General features: G+C 31.4%; 2 protein-coding genes across 3 annotated transcripts; one reads left to right on the forward strand and one right to left on the reverse strand.

The window, feature by feature from the left end:
* The first annotated feature begins 6,551 nt into the window (after window positions 1-6,551).
* LOC106775116 (receptor-like protein 51) lies at window positions 6,552-8,791 on the forward strand. Its single transcript, XM_014662176.2, has 2 exons — window positions 6,552-8,031; window positions 8,139-8,791. The coding sequence occupies exon 1, from the start codon at window positions 6,690-6,692 to the stop codon at window positions 8,007-8,009; it is 1,320 nt and encodes a 439-aa protein (XP_014517662.1). The 5' UTR covers window positions 6,552-6,689; the 3' UTR covers window positions 8,010-8,031; window positions 8,139-8,791.
* A 3,935-nt stretch (window positions 8,792-12,726) lies between these two features.
* On the reverse strand, window positions 12,727-16,120 carry LOC106775216 (pentatricopeptide repeat-containing protein DOT4, chloroplastic). Of its 2 annotated transcripts, XM_022787075.1 has the most exons (2): window positions 15,733-16,120; window positions 12,728-15,351 (listed from the first exon to the last, which is right to left on the reverse strand). In XM_022787075.1, exons 1-2 carry the CDS (start codon window positions 16,070-16,072, stop codon window positions 13,460-13,462), a joined length of 2,232 nt encoding a protein of 743 aa, XP_022642796.1. In that variant the 5' UTR covers window positions 16,073-16,120; the 3' UTR covers window positions 12,728-13,459. The 2 variants fall into 2 exon arrangements, with proteins under 2 accessions (XP_014517788.2, XP_022642796.1); XM_014662302.2 differs by having other exon boundaries at window positions 12,727-16,120.
* Between the last annotated feature and the right edge of the window lie 468 nt (window positions 16,121-16,588).

Consider the following 16,588-nt stretch of genomic DNA (forward strand, 5'->3'; position numbering starts at 1 on the left):
TCTTCCCTTGTTCTCTACTGAACTTTTAAGTTAGTCCATTCGTATGTCTTCCTACTTTTGTGAACATATCTTGACATTGCTACGTGAACACTGCATAAACTGGCGTTATCTAACCATGTATAAACAAACGCATGCCCAATTGGAATATATTGAAAGGAATTTTATCTGTATATATGCTTGAAAAGATAAGTGGAATATATAATATAGAATGAATGCTATATCAACGTTGTACTTTGATAGAGAAACCGACTGCAATAAACGGTTTAATTTTATATGAAGTGAGCCCACTCCTCATATAAAGCCGAAAGCATTAATCTCTTCCGTAACGAATCTGATTATATGACATCATGAATGCCTATTTGACTCGTGTGACAAAGGTCTATTTAATATGATATTTCGCAATGCAAAACCATGTTGTAGATTGGATAATTTGAAAAGGTGTTCTGAAATAATTATTCAAAAAATCTTTCAGAACAAGTTTTCAAGAGTTTTTCTGATTAAACAATCTGGAAGGTTTAAAAATTTAAATTACCTACCATGGTGGTATGGTGGTTTGGGAGGGATGGGTTAAAGAGAGAAAGAAGCTATAGAAGAATTAAGCTTGAAGAATAAATTATAACTTTAGTGTATTTTAGTCTTCATTTTTTTTTTTTACTGATAGTATAGGGGTGCATTAAAATAAGGACCCACGTTATTTTTATCCAAAAATATACATTCCAAAGTAACATCTTTGGAGTTTTTCGAAATCAAATTATCTTGAATTAATGGTGAAGCTGCATTTAATCAGCTTGAACCTAGTACAATTTCTTAAGGAATGCTCATGATTGAAATCCTGACCTTGTTATTACTGTAGAATTGAATGATGAATCTGGGAATCCAATATGGAAAAATAGAATGAAGAGCTGGAAGGAAAAGGCTGTACAATTAGCTTCAAGAAGTTATTGCTTTTTAAATTAACTGTTTCATCGCCAAAAGCCTCTGTGTTTTTCTTCAATTTCCACAATATATTTTGTTACCTTTTGAACATTCATCATCCATATTAGTTGTTTGGTTTAGTGATCAAATAATCATTAACAATATTTAATTCTGAACATATACAAAGAACTTTTTAAGTGATTGTATGGAAAGTGAAAACCTATTCTATTTTTGTATGATTGTGTTGTTCTCTATTAATCAATTATTGGAATGAGTGCATGCAATAGGAGAGGTTGCATCATTGCAAAAGTTGAACTTTTGAGAAGAATTTCTGCCCCCATGACAGAGAATAGAAGAATGAATGTTTCCATAGAGAAAATGGCAGATTACGAAGACCAGAAAAAGGCTGGTGCTGAAAATGAACTGCTATAATATGGATAAGTACTTCTGATTAACACTCTATGGTCATCTTGTATTTTGATATTACATAAAGTGTTAATAGCAGTGGCATAAAATATTTTTCTGTATAAAATTTAAATGCACGGGGTTAAAAATTTGGTAGGTGACCATGACTTATTTGTTACTATTTGACTCGATCGACAAGGAGAAAGGACACATATATGAAATATAATTATGCATAATGTGCAAATTACACAGTGAAAACATTTTTTGTTGGATTACAGTGACTATAGAGCAGCAGTGGAGTGGTGTCACTATTGGATTGTTTGGTTGTTATGTTCCAAGGATTCCGGAAGACGTTGTGTTAACATCAACTTGACTGTGAGTGCCTAAGGTGGTGATGAGAGTTAGGTGAAGTATAATATTATGAAGCAGACCTTCAGAAAATTACCCTTATCATTGTTAATGTGGTCGGTGTTCTTGCTGGATGATCTGGTGCACTTAATGGAGGACATGAATCTTGGGACCACTCCTTCCAAAGCTCTTCTTTGCCTTCTTTCTGATTCACTGGTCGGTGAGTGAGGCATTGCTATTCCGTGCTTAGTGCTAGCTGCTGCTCTGTGTCTCCTCCTCATTCTTAAGAACATGTTTCGGTTACTTAAGCCCTTTTAGAACAACAAATTAAGAACATAAAATATATTTTTTCAAGTCATTTCTATATTTTATTACAAGTTTTCCCACAAAATTGAAAATCTTTTAATTTTGAAAAAAATGCAAGTTTGACAATTCAGAATACTGTCTATAAAAAAATTTCAAAACTCTTTAAAAATATCAAACATATAACCTTTGCAATAAAAAAAAAAAGTATACACATTCTTCTTATTTTATTATAAAGTATATTTATCAAAATGATGTTTTAATAGATTAATCACATATAAATAGAAAATACCGATGTAAGTCTTCATTACGAATAAAGCCCTTTTTATATCAATTTAAAGTTATGAAGTAATGTAAAATTATTAAGAATTAATATAATTAATTTTCATGAATATTGATATTTGACATTCTTACGTAGACTTTAATTTCGACATATAATATGAATGATGATTGTATAATTTTTTTTATTGAAATATAGTGTTTTTTTTTTCATAGATGTTGCTTATAAGGCTTAAAAACTTGCAAGTTAACAAAGACGAACTGTATATGAGCAAAGCTTACAGTTCAACCATATCATACTTGCAGTTTCATAGCTTATAAAGTCATTATCTAATTAAAGATAACAAAAGTACTCTCATGAGTATGTGTAAACAAAATTCACGATTATAATTAATATACACATATATTTATTATTTATAATTAGTGACTAACAAATATTCTAATATCGGTTTATAAACGATAAATTATAATATTATTCTACAAATATATCTATCATTTAAAGAAAAATTTAAAATTAAAATTTAATTTATATTTTATTAGGTTAAACTTAATTAAAATTTAATTTTTATTTTATTTCTATTTTAAAAATTAAAAAATATGTTTTTTAAATATTTGTGAAAATACATATGTATTCTAAATTTTATAAATATGTATTCAATATTTTTAGATCAGTTTATTTTTTAAAATTTATAAATATTTTTAAAATACATATCTAATTAATAAGGAATGAATGTTATATTCTAAGTTGAATAATTGGTAAATATTATTCATACCTTATCCGACCTATACCTATGTGTAATCAATGATTATAAAAAGCTTTTTTTATCATATGTTCGGAATATGGATTCAAGATGATGATTTAAGCCGTATTAGTCCTTTGTTGAATTGCATTTAAGGTGAAGTATAAATAAACATGTCATGCTGATGCGGAATGATTTACGAATTTTCACAGACATTATTTAAAAAAAAAAGTAAAAAATTAAAAAACGATAAGTGGGGACAAACAAACACAATTTTATGGGGGCGTGCGTGTCTTATATCTACAACTTCATTAACTCTTCTTTATATTTAAGTTTGAATATTATTTATGTGTTATTTTGTGATGGATCCATAAATCAATAATAATATATCAATTATAAAATGATATTTAAATTTTGTCAAAAAAATATTTTTTAAGTATCATTATCCTTTAATTTACGTAAAATTGTACCACCGGTTGAAAGTAACTCAGACTATTACTACTTGTGACTATTTCTTTGTATAAAATAATGGTTTCCAGAGGTAAACTCTTCATGTACTTCAAGAGGATAAAATAATTATGGAAACTATTATCTTAATACCAAATACACTACTTAATAACCTACTTTTAAGAGTGTTTTGACAAATTGGAAAAAAATATGAGGAAAATAAATGAATAAAAAAGAAAAGAAAAATAGAAATAGATTGAAAAAGAGAATTGTTTTATGGAAGAAAATTACAATAAATAAAGGGAAATAGCTTTTTTTTATCATACTATTATTTTATTTATTTATTTGTTATTATTAATATTATTTATTCATTTATTATTAAAAATAAGAGCCTGTAATTGAGCAGGGATTGTTTGAGTTTTAAAGACTTTTTCTTTTCAGATTACTTTAAAAAATCCCAAATTACTTATTTGAACAAACTTACTATGCATAATCAAAATAAGTGGTGCTACTATAAATATAAAATTAGTGAGTGATATTTATATCCATAAGTAGACAAAAAAGGAATACTTGGACCAAATTTTCCAAAAAATCTATTTAGTGAAAAAATAAAATTAAAAAGATAGAATTAATTTATATAAATGAAAAATAAATTTTAAAGAAATTATATAAAAGATATACTATAAATTAACTTATTTTGTTGGTTTGTGTAAATTTTAAGTGATGTGACAAGAAGTATTAGTTTCCCTAATCAAAATTCAAAATCCAACAAGAGAAATCAGAGTGGTTCTTAAGCAATTATCTAATAAACATTGTCCACATCCTACTTACCATTTAGTATCTAGTTTGAGTCAATATTATCCAGTCATCTCGCGTAATCACAATTAACGAAGAAAAGTTAAATTATTGAACTAAGTAAGTGCACGAACAATGTAATTAAGTTCGTTTCACGGTTTCGAAAAATAAGTTGGGATTTATGGCCTAATCTAATCCCTAGTTTTGGATTTATAACCTAGTTTTTTGTTTGTGCACGTTATCCACATTTGTGCATGATAGACAACAACACATCACGTTAATAGGATGTTTTCATGTCAAAGTATTGAAATTAGTTTCAGTTGTTTGTAAGGCTTTCTTGAAAAGCCAACCATAACGGTTCATGGCTTCTTTATCTGTCTTTTTCTCTTCTTAGAACCTTCTCCGCTTTGAAACTGAAAATGTGAAACCTTTGTCATTGACATCATAACCAAGTCAAATTATCAATCAGAAATAAAAATATATATACATATAAAGCTAGCCTATAAATTTAAAGATTTCAATTGAGAGAACTAAAGAGTCCAATTTTGAAGAAGACAGAAACAAAAATTCTCAATACATTATAAAACACTAGAAAATAAAATTTGGTTTATGAAAGAATAAAAATAAACAAAATGTGTAAGACCATGTAATGACTAACTTGCAATATATCACTTACATATTTAAATAACATTTAGCCATGGTGGATATCCATCAAATTCAATTTTAAATAAGAATAAAAAAAAAGAACATTTAGTACTTGTAGATCAAACAATAAGGAGTATGAATTAGAGTTCACTTTCCAATAAAATTAACTGTAATCGTAAACAAAGTCTAATTGGATTATAATTAGGTGTTTACTAATTAAAAATTTACTCTAAAATTTATAAATACAGATTTAAGATAAAAAAAAATTATATTTAATATGCATTTAATATCTAAATACTCCAAGACGAAATTTGAAAACCTTAAACTGTAAAATTGTTTGTGTGAATTAATTTCAAACTCTACATTCGAAAACAAAATTGAATAAATTAAATTCAAATTACTAAATTACACCAACCTTCTATAAAATTGTAAGGCAAAATTTTAATTTATATTTATTTTCAAAGATAGTTCATATCAATTATGCTAATATATGGATGTAAATGTGTTTTTTTTCTTAAGTATATATGCATTAATATCTTATCATAAATAACTTTTGTAAAATTAAATTTGATTTTATTTCTAAAATTTGTTTTAATTATAATGTGAACTATACAATTATATTTAAGTATAAGATACCTCCAGTTTATTTTTGTTTTGAATATATATATTAATCCATAATTCATTATAATTGATTTTTTTATGCATGACTTATTTTCAATTTATGATCAGAGGCAAAGTTCCTTTCTATGTATTTTTAAACAAATTTAAAATAAACGAACTAATTAATTTAAACTATATTTATAGTATTTATTAAATAATAAAATAATTACAAGCAATATATTATGTGCAGAAAAACAACCCAATAATATTGTCATCTATAAGAGATTAAAAGGCAATTTCCTTGTAAAAAAAATCAAACACCCAAGAGTTATACCATATTTTAAAAATATAAAAAAAAAGTAATTTCACTTATTTTATTTCCTAACCTTTTAACTTAAATAACAAATATGTCCGCATAACAATTTAATTGAAGATGTGAGCATATAGAGTTAGCAACAAAAAGTAAATTAGCAATGAAATTAAATGACAGTGAAATCCTTGTAAGCAGCAATTAAAGAATGTTGTTGTCAAAAATAATAATTTAGCGAAAAATGTTTATCTGAATGAATTTGTTTTAATTTAAAAAAGCATTAAAGATGAAAGAAGAAGAGTTGTAATAAAAAGAAATAAACAATAAAATGTAATCACGGACTACCTCTAAGATACCCCTCCAACCCCATTTCATGAATACCCTAATTTAAAAACATGCCCTCCCATTCTTTAATATTTCATTCTTCTCTGCCATTTAAAATTCCCCATCTTGACCGTTGTTCCTTCAAATCGCTCACTCCCCAATTTACACTTTTCTGCTTAAATAACCTAACATTATTTTCAATCATTTTTAACTCCTCCTCTACTCAAATACCTAATTTTATATTAGACTTTGTGAAAATCTTCTCATGATTTTAAGTTAAACATCCTTTCATTTTTTTTATTACATTTAAAAAACCTAATTATTTATTAATTGTGCTATATCTAACTTTCCATGGATTTATATTAAAGATATCTTTCAGCTACGGTGGAAAACTGATTTCTTTCTAATAATAGAGTAATTTTTTTGTTTTCAACAAAGTTTCTTTTTTAGTTGGAAGAACTTTATTATTATATACTACAGCTACATGTTACCTCTGTTTTCTGCTCTGTCACTCACTTCAGAGTTCTCACACTACACTTCATTCTCGTAATCTCATGTGTTCCTGACAAACCACCACCATGAAACCGCCGCCGCCTCCGCCGCCTCCGCCGCCGCGATCTCTTCCACCTTCCCTCATTGTCCTTCTCCTCCTTCTCCTGCTCTCCACCCCCATTGCCACATCTCTCTCTCTCCCTCACCCTCCAACCCCATCCCCCACATCATCTCCATCATCACCTTCCACATCCACCACCTCCACCCTTGACCCAAAGCAAGCCATAGCCCTTGAATCCCTCAACATACCCACCTCACGAGACCCCTGCGCCCAACCCTCCTTCCACAATGCCACCATCTGCGACTCCTCCAAACCCTTCCGCCACCTCATCTCCCTCCGCCTCGCCAACTGCTCCTCCTATCTCTCCCTCTCCTTCACCGCCCTCAAGTCCCTCTCCACCCTCCGCTCCCTCTCCCTCCTCAACTGCCCCCTCTCCCCCGTTCGTCTCCCCCCGGAACTCGCCTCCTCCCTCACCTCCTTCTCCTCCATCAACGGCTTCCGCCGCATCTCCGGCGTCTGGCTCTCCCAGCTCCAGAACCTCACCTCCCTCACTGTCTCCGGCGGCCAAATCAAAGCCTCCGGCCCCTTCGTCATCCTAGCCCACATGACCAAGCTCAAAACCCTGGCCATCTCCAACGCCAACCTCACCGGATCCCTCCCCGGCCACCTCCACTCCAACCTCACTTTCATAGATTTCTCCAACAACCGCCTCAAAGGCAATATCCCCCCTTCCATCACCATGCTCGACTCCCTCCAACTTCTTAACCTCTCCTCCAACTCCCTCACCGGCGAAATCCCTTCCTCCCTCGGAGACCTAATTTCCCTCACAAACCTCTCCCTCGCTTCCAACTCCTTCTCCGGCTCCATCCCCGATTCCATTTCGGCCCTCCCCAGCCTACTTCACATGGATCTGAGCTCCAACCAACTCAACGGAACCATTCCCAAGTTCATTTCCCAAATGAAGTCTCTGAGGTACTTGAATCTCGCCAACAACAACCTCCGCGGCGTTCTGCCCTTTAACCTCACTTTCATCAAGCGATTGGAGGTCTTAAAGGTTGGTGGCAACACTAACCTCTGCTACAACCACTCCACCATTTCTTCGAAATTGAAGCTCGGCATCTCTCCCTGTGATAAGTACGGAATGCCGGTGACTCCGCCCTCTAAGGACTCGTCCGCAGATGATAGCACTGACGATGATTACGATGATGGTGATGGGGAGGGGATTAGACACAAGAAGGAGCACCATCATGGTCCTAACAAGTTCGTTCTCGGTGTCGCCATTGCCCTCTCTTCCATTGTCTTTCTCATTGTTTTCTTAATCCTCTGCTCCAAGTGCTGTCGTTAGAGGAAATTTTGGATATTTTTAGGTTAGGAAATTCATAAATTCGGTTGAGTGCTTCCTGTTTGATATATTTATTTATTGTTATTATTAGTAGTAGTATTACTAGTGTTATTAATTATTATTATTATACAGGGGTTACAGAGTAGGTTGAAGGGAAGGAAAGATAATGAATATGTAACTGCCGAAACAAAATTGGAAGATAAAGAATAAAATAATGAAATTGTTGTATCTTGGTGGAGATATTTGGAAAAACAAGTCAGGAGAGACATTGAATCGACTTCATGGGAAGTGTACTGCGTTTCTTTCTAGATTTTTAATTTTTGATACCGCCTTATTCGTTGTTTGGAGTAGAAGGTGGACAATGGTGCATGTGGGTTTGGTATCTTAAAGATGTGTGTTACTTGTGTTATAAGTCTTTGTTTTTTCATACTTGTGATTCCTAACTATACACCTTTTTCATTTGTTTCTTGCATTAATAATCTCTGCCTTTTTACTTAGTTAGCTGGGAAAATTCGTGTTTGTTTGCTTTCTAGATTCAGCGCAGAAGTTGGAGACAAAAACTTTCCAAGATTTAGGTAAATAGACAGTGATGCTCTATTATTTGTGGGCACATCTAGAGAAAAAATTTCCTAGTTTGAGTAGGAGAGAAGGACAGTTGCTTAAGTAGATAACGGTTGGTGGTATTATTTGCAAACTGGAAATTGTATGATTGTGTTACTGTTAAACATTGGATATGAGCTGTCTTGATATGCAGATAAGTTAGGGTGATGCTAAATACTAGAATGGACTGCTAATATAATTCATCATTCATACGCTGTGATGTGATGATCCATTGTCCATTACCAGTTGACAAGTAAAGTCAGAAGCTTGTTGTAAATATAAACTGTTTGGTGATGTCTGGTTTGTGAATTGTTTTATATAATACACATTAAATTAGATGGTGAAATTGTATTGTCAATTTCCACAAGAATTATTCATCTTGTAGCGACTGAACTTGCCATGTTTGAGCCGCAACAAGCTTTTCTGTGGAGGATAGAAAGGAGAAGATTTGATTTGACTTTAGTCCTAACAATTTTAGTTGTTTTATTTTCCTGCAATCTGTATCCAACTTGTCATCTTAAAGAAAAGGGCCTAGATTGGTCGTTAAATTCCAAAGAAACCATTATATTCTACCAACATTTTCCAACCCCATAAACCACTTATCAGGTACCCTCTCCCACGTGCTTCACTTTTTTTTTTCTTTTTTCATTTTATTTAAAAAAATTCTTCATAGGACAATTTTCATGACATTTTATTTATTTTAAATTATATGATTATTGATATTATTTTGTATTTTTAATATCTAAAATTTAATTTAAGACTAAGTTCTTAATTTAAAACGTTGTTATATCACATTAACATGTTTCACGGTTTTCTTATAAAATTTGTATAAAATGCTTGAAATATTCACTTAGATTCTACTTAGAGGTATTTTAAGAATTAAATAAATTATTAAATGTTTTTTTTTTTTTGCATTACATCAAATGACTATTATGATGACAATGAAGAAAAATTGTAGTTTCTGCATTTAAAAAATGACAAGTAAATTAGCCGGTGTTGGTTGTATTAGTTCTCTAATAGCATACTATGAGATATTATACACATGTTATTATATAAATTTCATAAATGAGATATTATTTATAATATGATTGAGACTAGAATAAGTTTGAAAAGGGCATTGGTTATTTTTTTCGAAAACATTGATAAAAAAAAATACTTCATTAAAGTTTATTTGTTCATAATACACTGTTAAAGATGCAGTTTGAGCTTATGATATCTCTGTCTAAACAAATATACATTTTGAAGATTAATTTAAATGAAATAGAAGTTTATGGAAATAGATTTTAAGAATTAATTCAAGATGCCGATTCCTTCTATAAGATTTCGACGAAGGACACTTAACCATGCTTCTATTTTTTATATCTCGTTGCAATAAAATTTGACATTATTAGTAATCGAAATTCTATTTAACATTAAAATACTAATTAACTTTCGACATTGAACTTTATCTTTATCTCAACCCCTATATCTTCTTTCACTCATTGTTTTTAAGTTTCTTTAATACAATAGAATGTATAGTTAGGAGTTCCATACTCACCAATAATAAAACTAATTTAAAATATATAAATATGTGTAAATTTATTTTTTAAAATTAATTTTGTAATATTGAACTAAACTTAAAATTCATTTTTTAACTTGTATTAATAAGTTAAACATATTTGAAGATTATAAATTTTTTATTGTTTTAAATATGAATTCTAAGAAGGTTGTTACAAAAACAAATTATTATTAAGGCTTATGTACGTTTTTAATTATATAAAATAAGTGAATTTTTAATTCGTATCGTGAATTTTTTTTATCCTTCTTTTTTTTTATAAAAAAAAATCACTTTTGGTCTATGATATTAATTAATAATTTATTTAATGGACAAAAGATCAAACAATAATTATAAATTAAATATACCAATTGTGATATAATATTGACATGCGCTACCTAAAACATACCCTTAAGATAAGTAAAATAAATATTATCCATCTATCTTAAAATGTATATAAAAGATAAAAGTAATTATTTGAATATATAACATGAAAAAAAAAATAGTCTACAGAAAGTAAAGAAAAAATTCACACATTTTATAAGAATTAAAAAGATTAATTTTCAATTTTATAGGAATGAAATTTAAAATAAATAGGAACCAAAATCAAAATTTCTGAATTAAATTTAAAACGCGTTTACATCAATTTGCAATTACACGAAACTTTATTATTAAATGAAAGTTAAAACCTTTACACTATCAAATTAAACTCAAATTTGGTAACAAAAATATTATTTCAAAATTAAACTGCAATCCTTCTCAAATATGTGAAGGATAGTATGAAGTGAAAGAATATTTTAATGTCAACCATTACGTCTCACCTTATCAATAAAAAATGAAAGTAAAAATCATATAATTTACTTTTAATGATATTATAAATTTTAAATAATTAGGGCTATGAAATATTGAGAAATACATTTTAATAATATTTTGATACAATATATATATTTTTTACTAAGTTTAGAATATGTTAGTATAATAATAAAGAAATAACAAATCAGTGAGAAAATAACATAAGTATATCAAAATGTTATAAAAAAATTTATATTAAAATATTTTTTTAAATAATTATTATTAACTATTCATACTTATCTATTATGCATATTCATTCATTCATACCCGTGAATTTCTAGGTTCTTCCCCTGTGATCTGTACTTCAGGTTTCATACAAAATATTTCCACATTATAATGTCCGCAGGAACAACTGCACGCAAACAAGCTGTAAGCATGCCAATATATATTTATATATATTGAATTTTATCATATATTAAATTTTTTTTTATAAACAATTTACATCATTTTTAATTCAAAAACTTAAGACAATCACAAATTATTCATCACGTAAAGATAAAATTCAGATAATGAGAAAAATTCATTTTCCATTGATGTATTTTACATGACAAGCTCACATTTATAAATCTAATGATTGATGTATTCTACGAGAAAAAGAGGTGAAAATACTAACTCTTCTAACAATTTACTCATTTATGTTATATATATATATATATATATATATGAGAATATCTGACGTCTTATAACTAGTATTGACATGCATAGTATAGATTTAAGTGTTAGAGTTTAAACAAAGTTTCAGATTGAGTAAAAGAAGGATTGGAAAAGGATTTATATACATATAGATATCTTTAATGGTAAGAGATTTTTTGGAATGGTACTAAAAGTAAATCCGTGAGGGCTTAACCCAAAACGGACAATGTGTTACCATGTGTGGAGATCTATAACGAGGAAAGAAGGATTCCAATTTGGTTATGGATAACACATTGGTTCATATATCATCTATTTCGAGATTAGCCTTGAGCTATTGCAGAAATTCACGTAAGCTCGAATTGGTAAGGAAAAAAGGTCACGGCGTCATCAACCACAATTAATATAAGCCACTGTTAATGATAAATGTATGATTGGTGATGTCTGATTCTGGTTGAGTTTTGTAGTCAGTGCTACTGTTAGGTAGTTGGTTATTAGTTGTCATAGCTACCATGATTTATCCAAATAAATAAGCATACCAGCGTTTGTTTTCGGAATTACAATCTTCAAAAAAATTGGGTAATTATATAAGAAGGTCACCAATTTACCTTGTACTGCTAGATAGCTTTGAAAATATATAATGATTGCGTTTAATCTTTTGGCAGCACTCATGGAAAACAAAAGGTTACATTCGAGATGGTGATGGACGTGATTGTCAATATCCAACAGCAATATAACTTAGCTAGTCATTATGTATGAAGACAAAAACAAGTTCCCACTCGAGGACAGGACTGCCCCATCTTATATACAGGTAAAAGCATCACCCATTTCGCATTCCTGATTCATATGTTTGATTAAATGAACATTAGGTTGAATTCACAGATGTATTTCAGATCACAGTTTCATTGGTTTATCTTTTAGTTTATACAACCGTATTTATTATTTGTTCATCTTGGATGCCTGATAACAATTTATTATTGCGGCAAAGCCTCAATGGGAAATATCTGTGTAGTCCAAGGACTTCTGAGGGAAATAGAACAAGCCATATTCAAAAGTTTATGTTTGAGACAGACACATTATTTTTCTGATTAGGTCATGAGAATGAATATGGTAGTATATATAGACCAGTTAACCAAAATCAGTAAATTAAAAAAGTTAACAGTGTATTAACAATATTCATGACTTAACTGATAATGCCTCGGTGCTCCTAATGTGAATATTAACAAGCTACGCAACTTACCCCTTTGAGCAACCAATTTGAATCCAGAAATTCACAATTGCATCAGATGTGAAAAGGAGAAGATTTTGCATCGAAATAGCATTCAACTACAGAGAAATACAATATCATTTGTATGGCCAGTCTTGGTTTGATTCCCTTCTTGAGAGACAATAAAGATTAACATTGACAGAAATCACACACAGATTCCAATCTCAAGGAAGCTGAGATCTTCCAGTTCCCCCATATCCCAACATCCTGATAATCTATTTTCCATGAAAACATACTGCAGCTCAACTTGATCCCCTCAGTTATTCCATTCCAAATCAAATCTTATCAACAATTTGGATGGTTTATCAGTGATTGACAAATTTAGTATTTTCAAACAGAAATCAACTGCGTAAATTGCCTCTAACTTGACTGTCAAACTTGAAGTGCAAACCTCTGATTCAGTATTTATGACTATCCTTGATCCATCTTATACTTTGTCATTCACTATCTTTGCCAATGAATGTGTCATGTGAAATCAGATACCGTCATTGGCATAAGATTTAATCGTGAAAGGGGTAAACTGACAAGGCATCATTATCATTTCCCCTCTACTGAATTTCCTCATTGTATTTACCAGAAATCTCCGCAAGAACAGAAACCATCCTTGAAATGGTGAAACCGATTTGAATCTCTCAGGATAATCTCCCTTCTGGTTGTCTTGGACATGAACTTCACCATCTCATGACAGTCACCACATACTCGTAAGTTCTTGGCGACCCTAATAGTCCTTCCAGGGGACAAATTTAATATACCAAAAGCCACAGCCAACTTCTCACTGTGCCCACACAAAGCCGCTTCCTTCTCCGTGTCATCTGCATTAATCAACGCATACCTCATCTTTGGAGAATAACCTTCACTCTTCATCTTTATTCTCAAATTATTCAGCAATGAGACTATAGTTTTGGCTTGAGGATGTGCAGAATCTGCAGAAACAAAGGTGGTACTTTTTCCTTGGACCTCTATCCAACTACAGCCAGGGCTCTTTTTTAGTCCCAGCTTACTAATCCTCTCGCGTAACTTCTTTACTTCTTCCCACTTTTCTGCCTCTGCATAGACGTTGGCCAGAAGAACATAATATCCTGTGTTGTCAGGCTCTAGCTCAAAAACATGCTCTGCCACTTTTTCTGCTAGCTCCACATCATGATGGATCCTACACCCACAAAGCAAGGCACCCCAAACTGTAGCATCTGGTTTAATTGGCATTGTCTCAACGAAGTTGTACGCCTTAGATAGATTTCCAGTGCGGGCAAGGAGATCTACCATGCAAGCATAGTGCTCTAACTTGGGCTCAATATTGCATTCACTCATGGCATTAAAAAATTCCCATCCCTCGTTCAGTAATCCTGAATGACTACAGGCATAGAGTATGGAAGTGAAGGTAATCTCATCAGGCTTAATACCTACAATCCTCATCTTCTGAAAAGTGGCAACTGCTTCATTTCCCAACCCATGCATGCCATACCCAGTAATCATTACAGTCCAAGAGATCAAATCCTTCTCAGATATCATATCGAAGAGCAACTGTGCATGAATTAGTGACCCACATTTTACATACATGTCCATGAGTGCATTGACTACATGCAAATCTGATGAATACCCATTTCTCAATATCCACCCATGAATCCCTCTGCCTACGTCAAGAGCAACAAGACTCCCACAAGCTGGAAGAACACAAGCCATTGTAAAGCCATCAGGTCTTGATTCTTCTTGCATCTCAGAAAAAAGTTTAAGAGCCTCATTAGGGAGAGAGTTTTTTGAATAACCACCAATCATGATATTCCATGAAACAATGTCCTTAGTTGGAATTTGAGAGAAAACTAAAGAAGCTTCTTCCATGCTTCCACATTTTGCATACATATCCATGAGAGCATTACACACCGGCAAGCTCAAGGTCACGTTTTTCTTTCTAAAGTAATTGTGTACATCTCTGCCTTTATCCAGTGAGTTGCTATGAGCGCATGCATGAAGGACACTAGTCATGGTATAAACATCTGGACTAACGCCTTTGCATTCCATTTCATAGAATAATCTTATTGCATCATCATATAGACCTTCTCTTACATAAGCAGAAATTAATGAAGTCCAAGAGACAACAGTTGTTTGACCCATTTTTCCAAAAACTTGAATTGCGTCATCTAAATTACCACATTTTGAGTACATGTCTAATAAGGTATTGTTAAACCTACCCTCCCTGCCAAAACAAGCTTTCACTCCATGACCATGGACTGCTCTCCCAAATGAAAGACTACCAGTATTTGCGCAAGCTACAAGAACATTAACCAAAGTAGCCAAATCCACACCAACCCTTAAAATAAGCATCTGAATGAAAAAATCAAGTGCAGTGTGGGAAAAACCATTCATCACGCAGCCACTTATCATCGAATTCCAGGACACAACATCTCTATCACTCAATTCATCAAACAACTTGTGTGCACTGTCAATTCCTCCACTTTTGAAATAAGCTGCAATTAAGGAGTTAACAACAGTATTATAAGAACCAAAGCCTAGTTTATAAATATACCCATGTATTCTTTTACACTCCTCTACCCTTCCCAAAGTAGCAAAACACTTTAAGATGCATGAAAACGTATAAGAATTCCCTGCAATTCCAAGTTTCTGCATTTTCCTAAAAAGATATATACTTTCGCGAAAATCACCAATCTTTGCGTATTCAGACATCATAAGATTCCACAGAAAAACCTTGTTATCACTGAGAGTGTGATCGAATATACGTCTTCCTTCTCTTAAGTCTCCACAACTCACATACATGAACACTAGTTTTGGACCCAAAACCCCTTCAATTGGTATTCCATTGGAGGAGATAATTGAATGAACCAACTTACCCTCTTGCAGACGCTTACGTTCAGCACAAAGCTGCAAGATAGAAGCGTAAGTGTTCAAGTCAAGCTCGGAATTTTGGGACATTTTGAGCAATTCCACTGCATTCCGAAGATCACCCACCTCGCAGAATTTGCTAATTTTGGCGTTTTCATCCAACATGAAAGAGACACCGACCCTAGCACTACGAGGAACGTCCAAATTTGAATATAATAAACATTTTCTTGAAGAATGTTTGAAGAAGATGAAACCGTTTAGAGGTCTGGTATAATTTGCTTCATTTGAATGACAGTTATAAGTTGAGCAGCTGCTAAAGTTGGTTATGATTTTCACCATTGTCAACATGGTTCTTCGCTCTGCTCCTCCGATTATCTATCAATATATATAAACAAATTTTCCTGGTACTCCTATTCGATGTATGAATTCATGGGTCTGAAATTAAAAAAAGTGTCAAATAATTCTTTAAAATTAAAATATTATTATTTTAATTTTTAAAATGTGCATCTTATTATTAATATTTTAAATTTCATAATTATTATTATATGGAAAAGAATAACAGGAAATGAATGATAATTGCTTAAAATGCAAATATGAAAGCAAATATCAATTACTGGGAACTAGATGCATTAATTTAAGCTTTCTTCTTCCTCCACCTTTATATATTTTTCTATGCATCTTCATATTAAAAAAGTCCCATTTTACGATTTGAAAATTAAAAATATTTCTGGTTTGAGAAATTTAGAGATTTTTTTTTTCTTAAATAAAGATTTTCTGATTGTATAACTCATAAGTAAAAATAATTGTAACATTTTGTAATTCATAAATTAAATATTTTTTCCTTAATCATTATTGGTTACTAGA

Source organism: Vigna radiata, chromosome 10, assembly GCF_000741045.1.
Source record: "Vigna radiata var. radiata cultivar VC1973A chromosome 10, Vradiata_ver6, whole genome shotgun sequence".
Lineage (NCBI taxonomy): Eukaryota > Viridiplantae > Streptophyta > Magnoliopsida > Fabales > Fabaceae > Vigna > Vigna radiata.

Excerpts from the sequence above, each read along its gene's own strand:
- LOC106775116 (XM_014662176.2), top strand. The coding sequence starts at position 6,690 with ATGAAACCGCCGCCGCCTCCGCCGCCTCCGCCGCCGCGATCTCTTCCA.
- LOC106775216 (XM_014662302.2), bottom strand. The coding sequence starts at position 16,072 with ATGTTGACAATGGTGAAAATCATAACCAACTTTAGCAGCTGCTCAACT.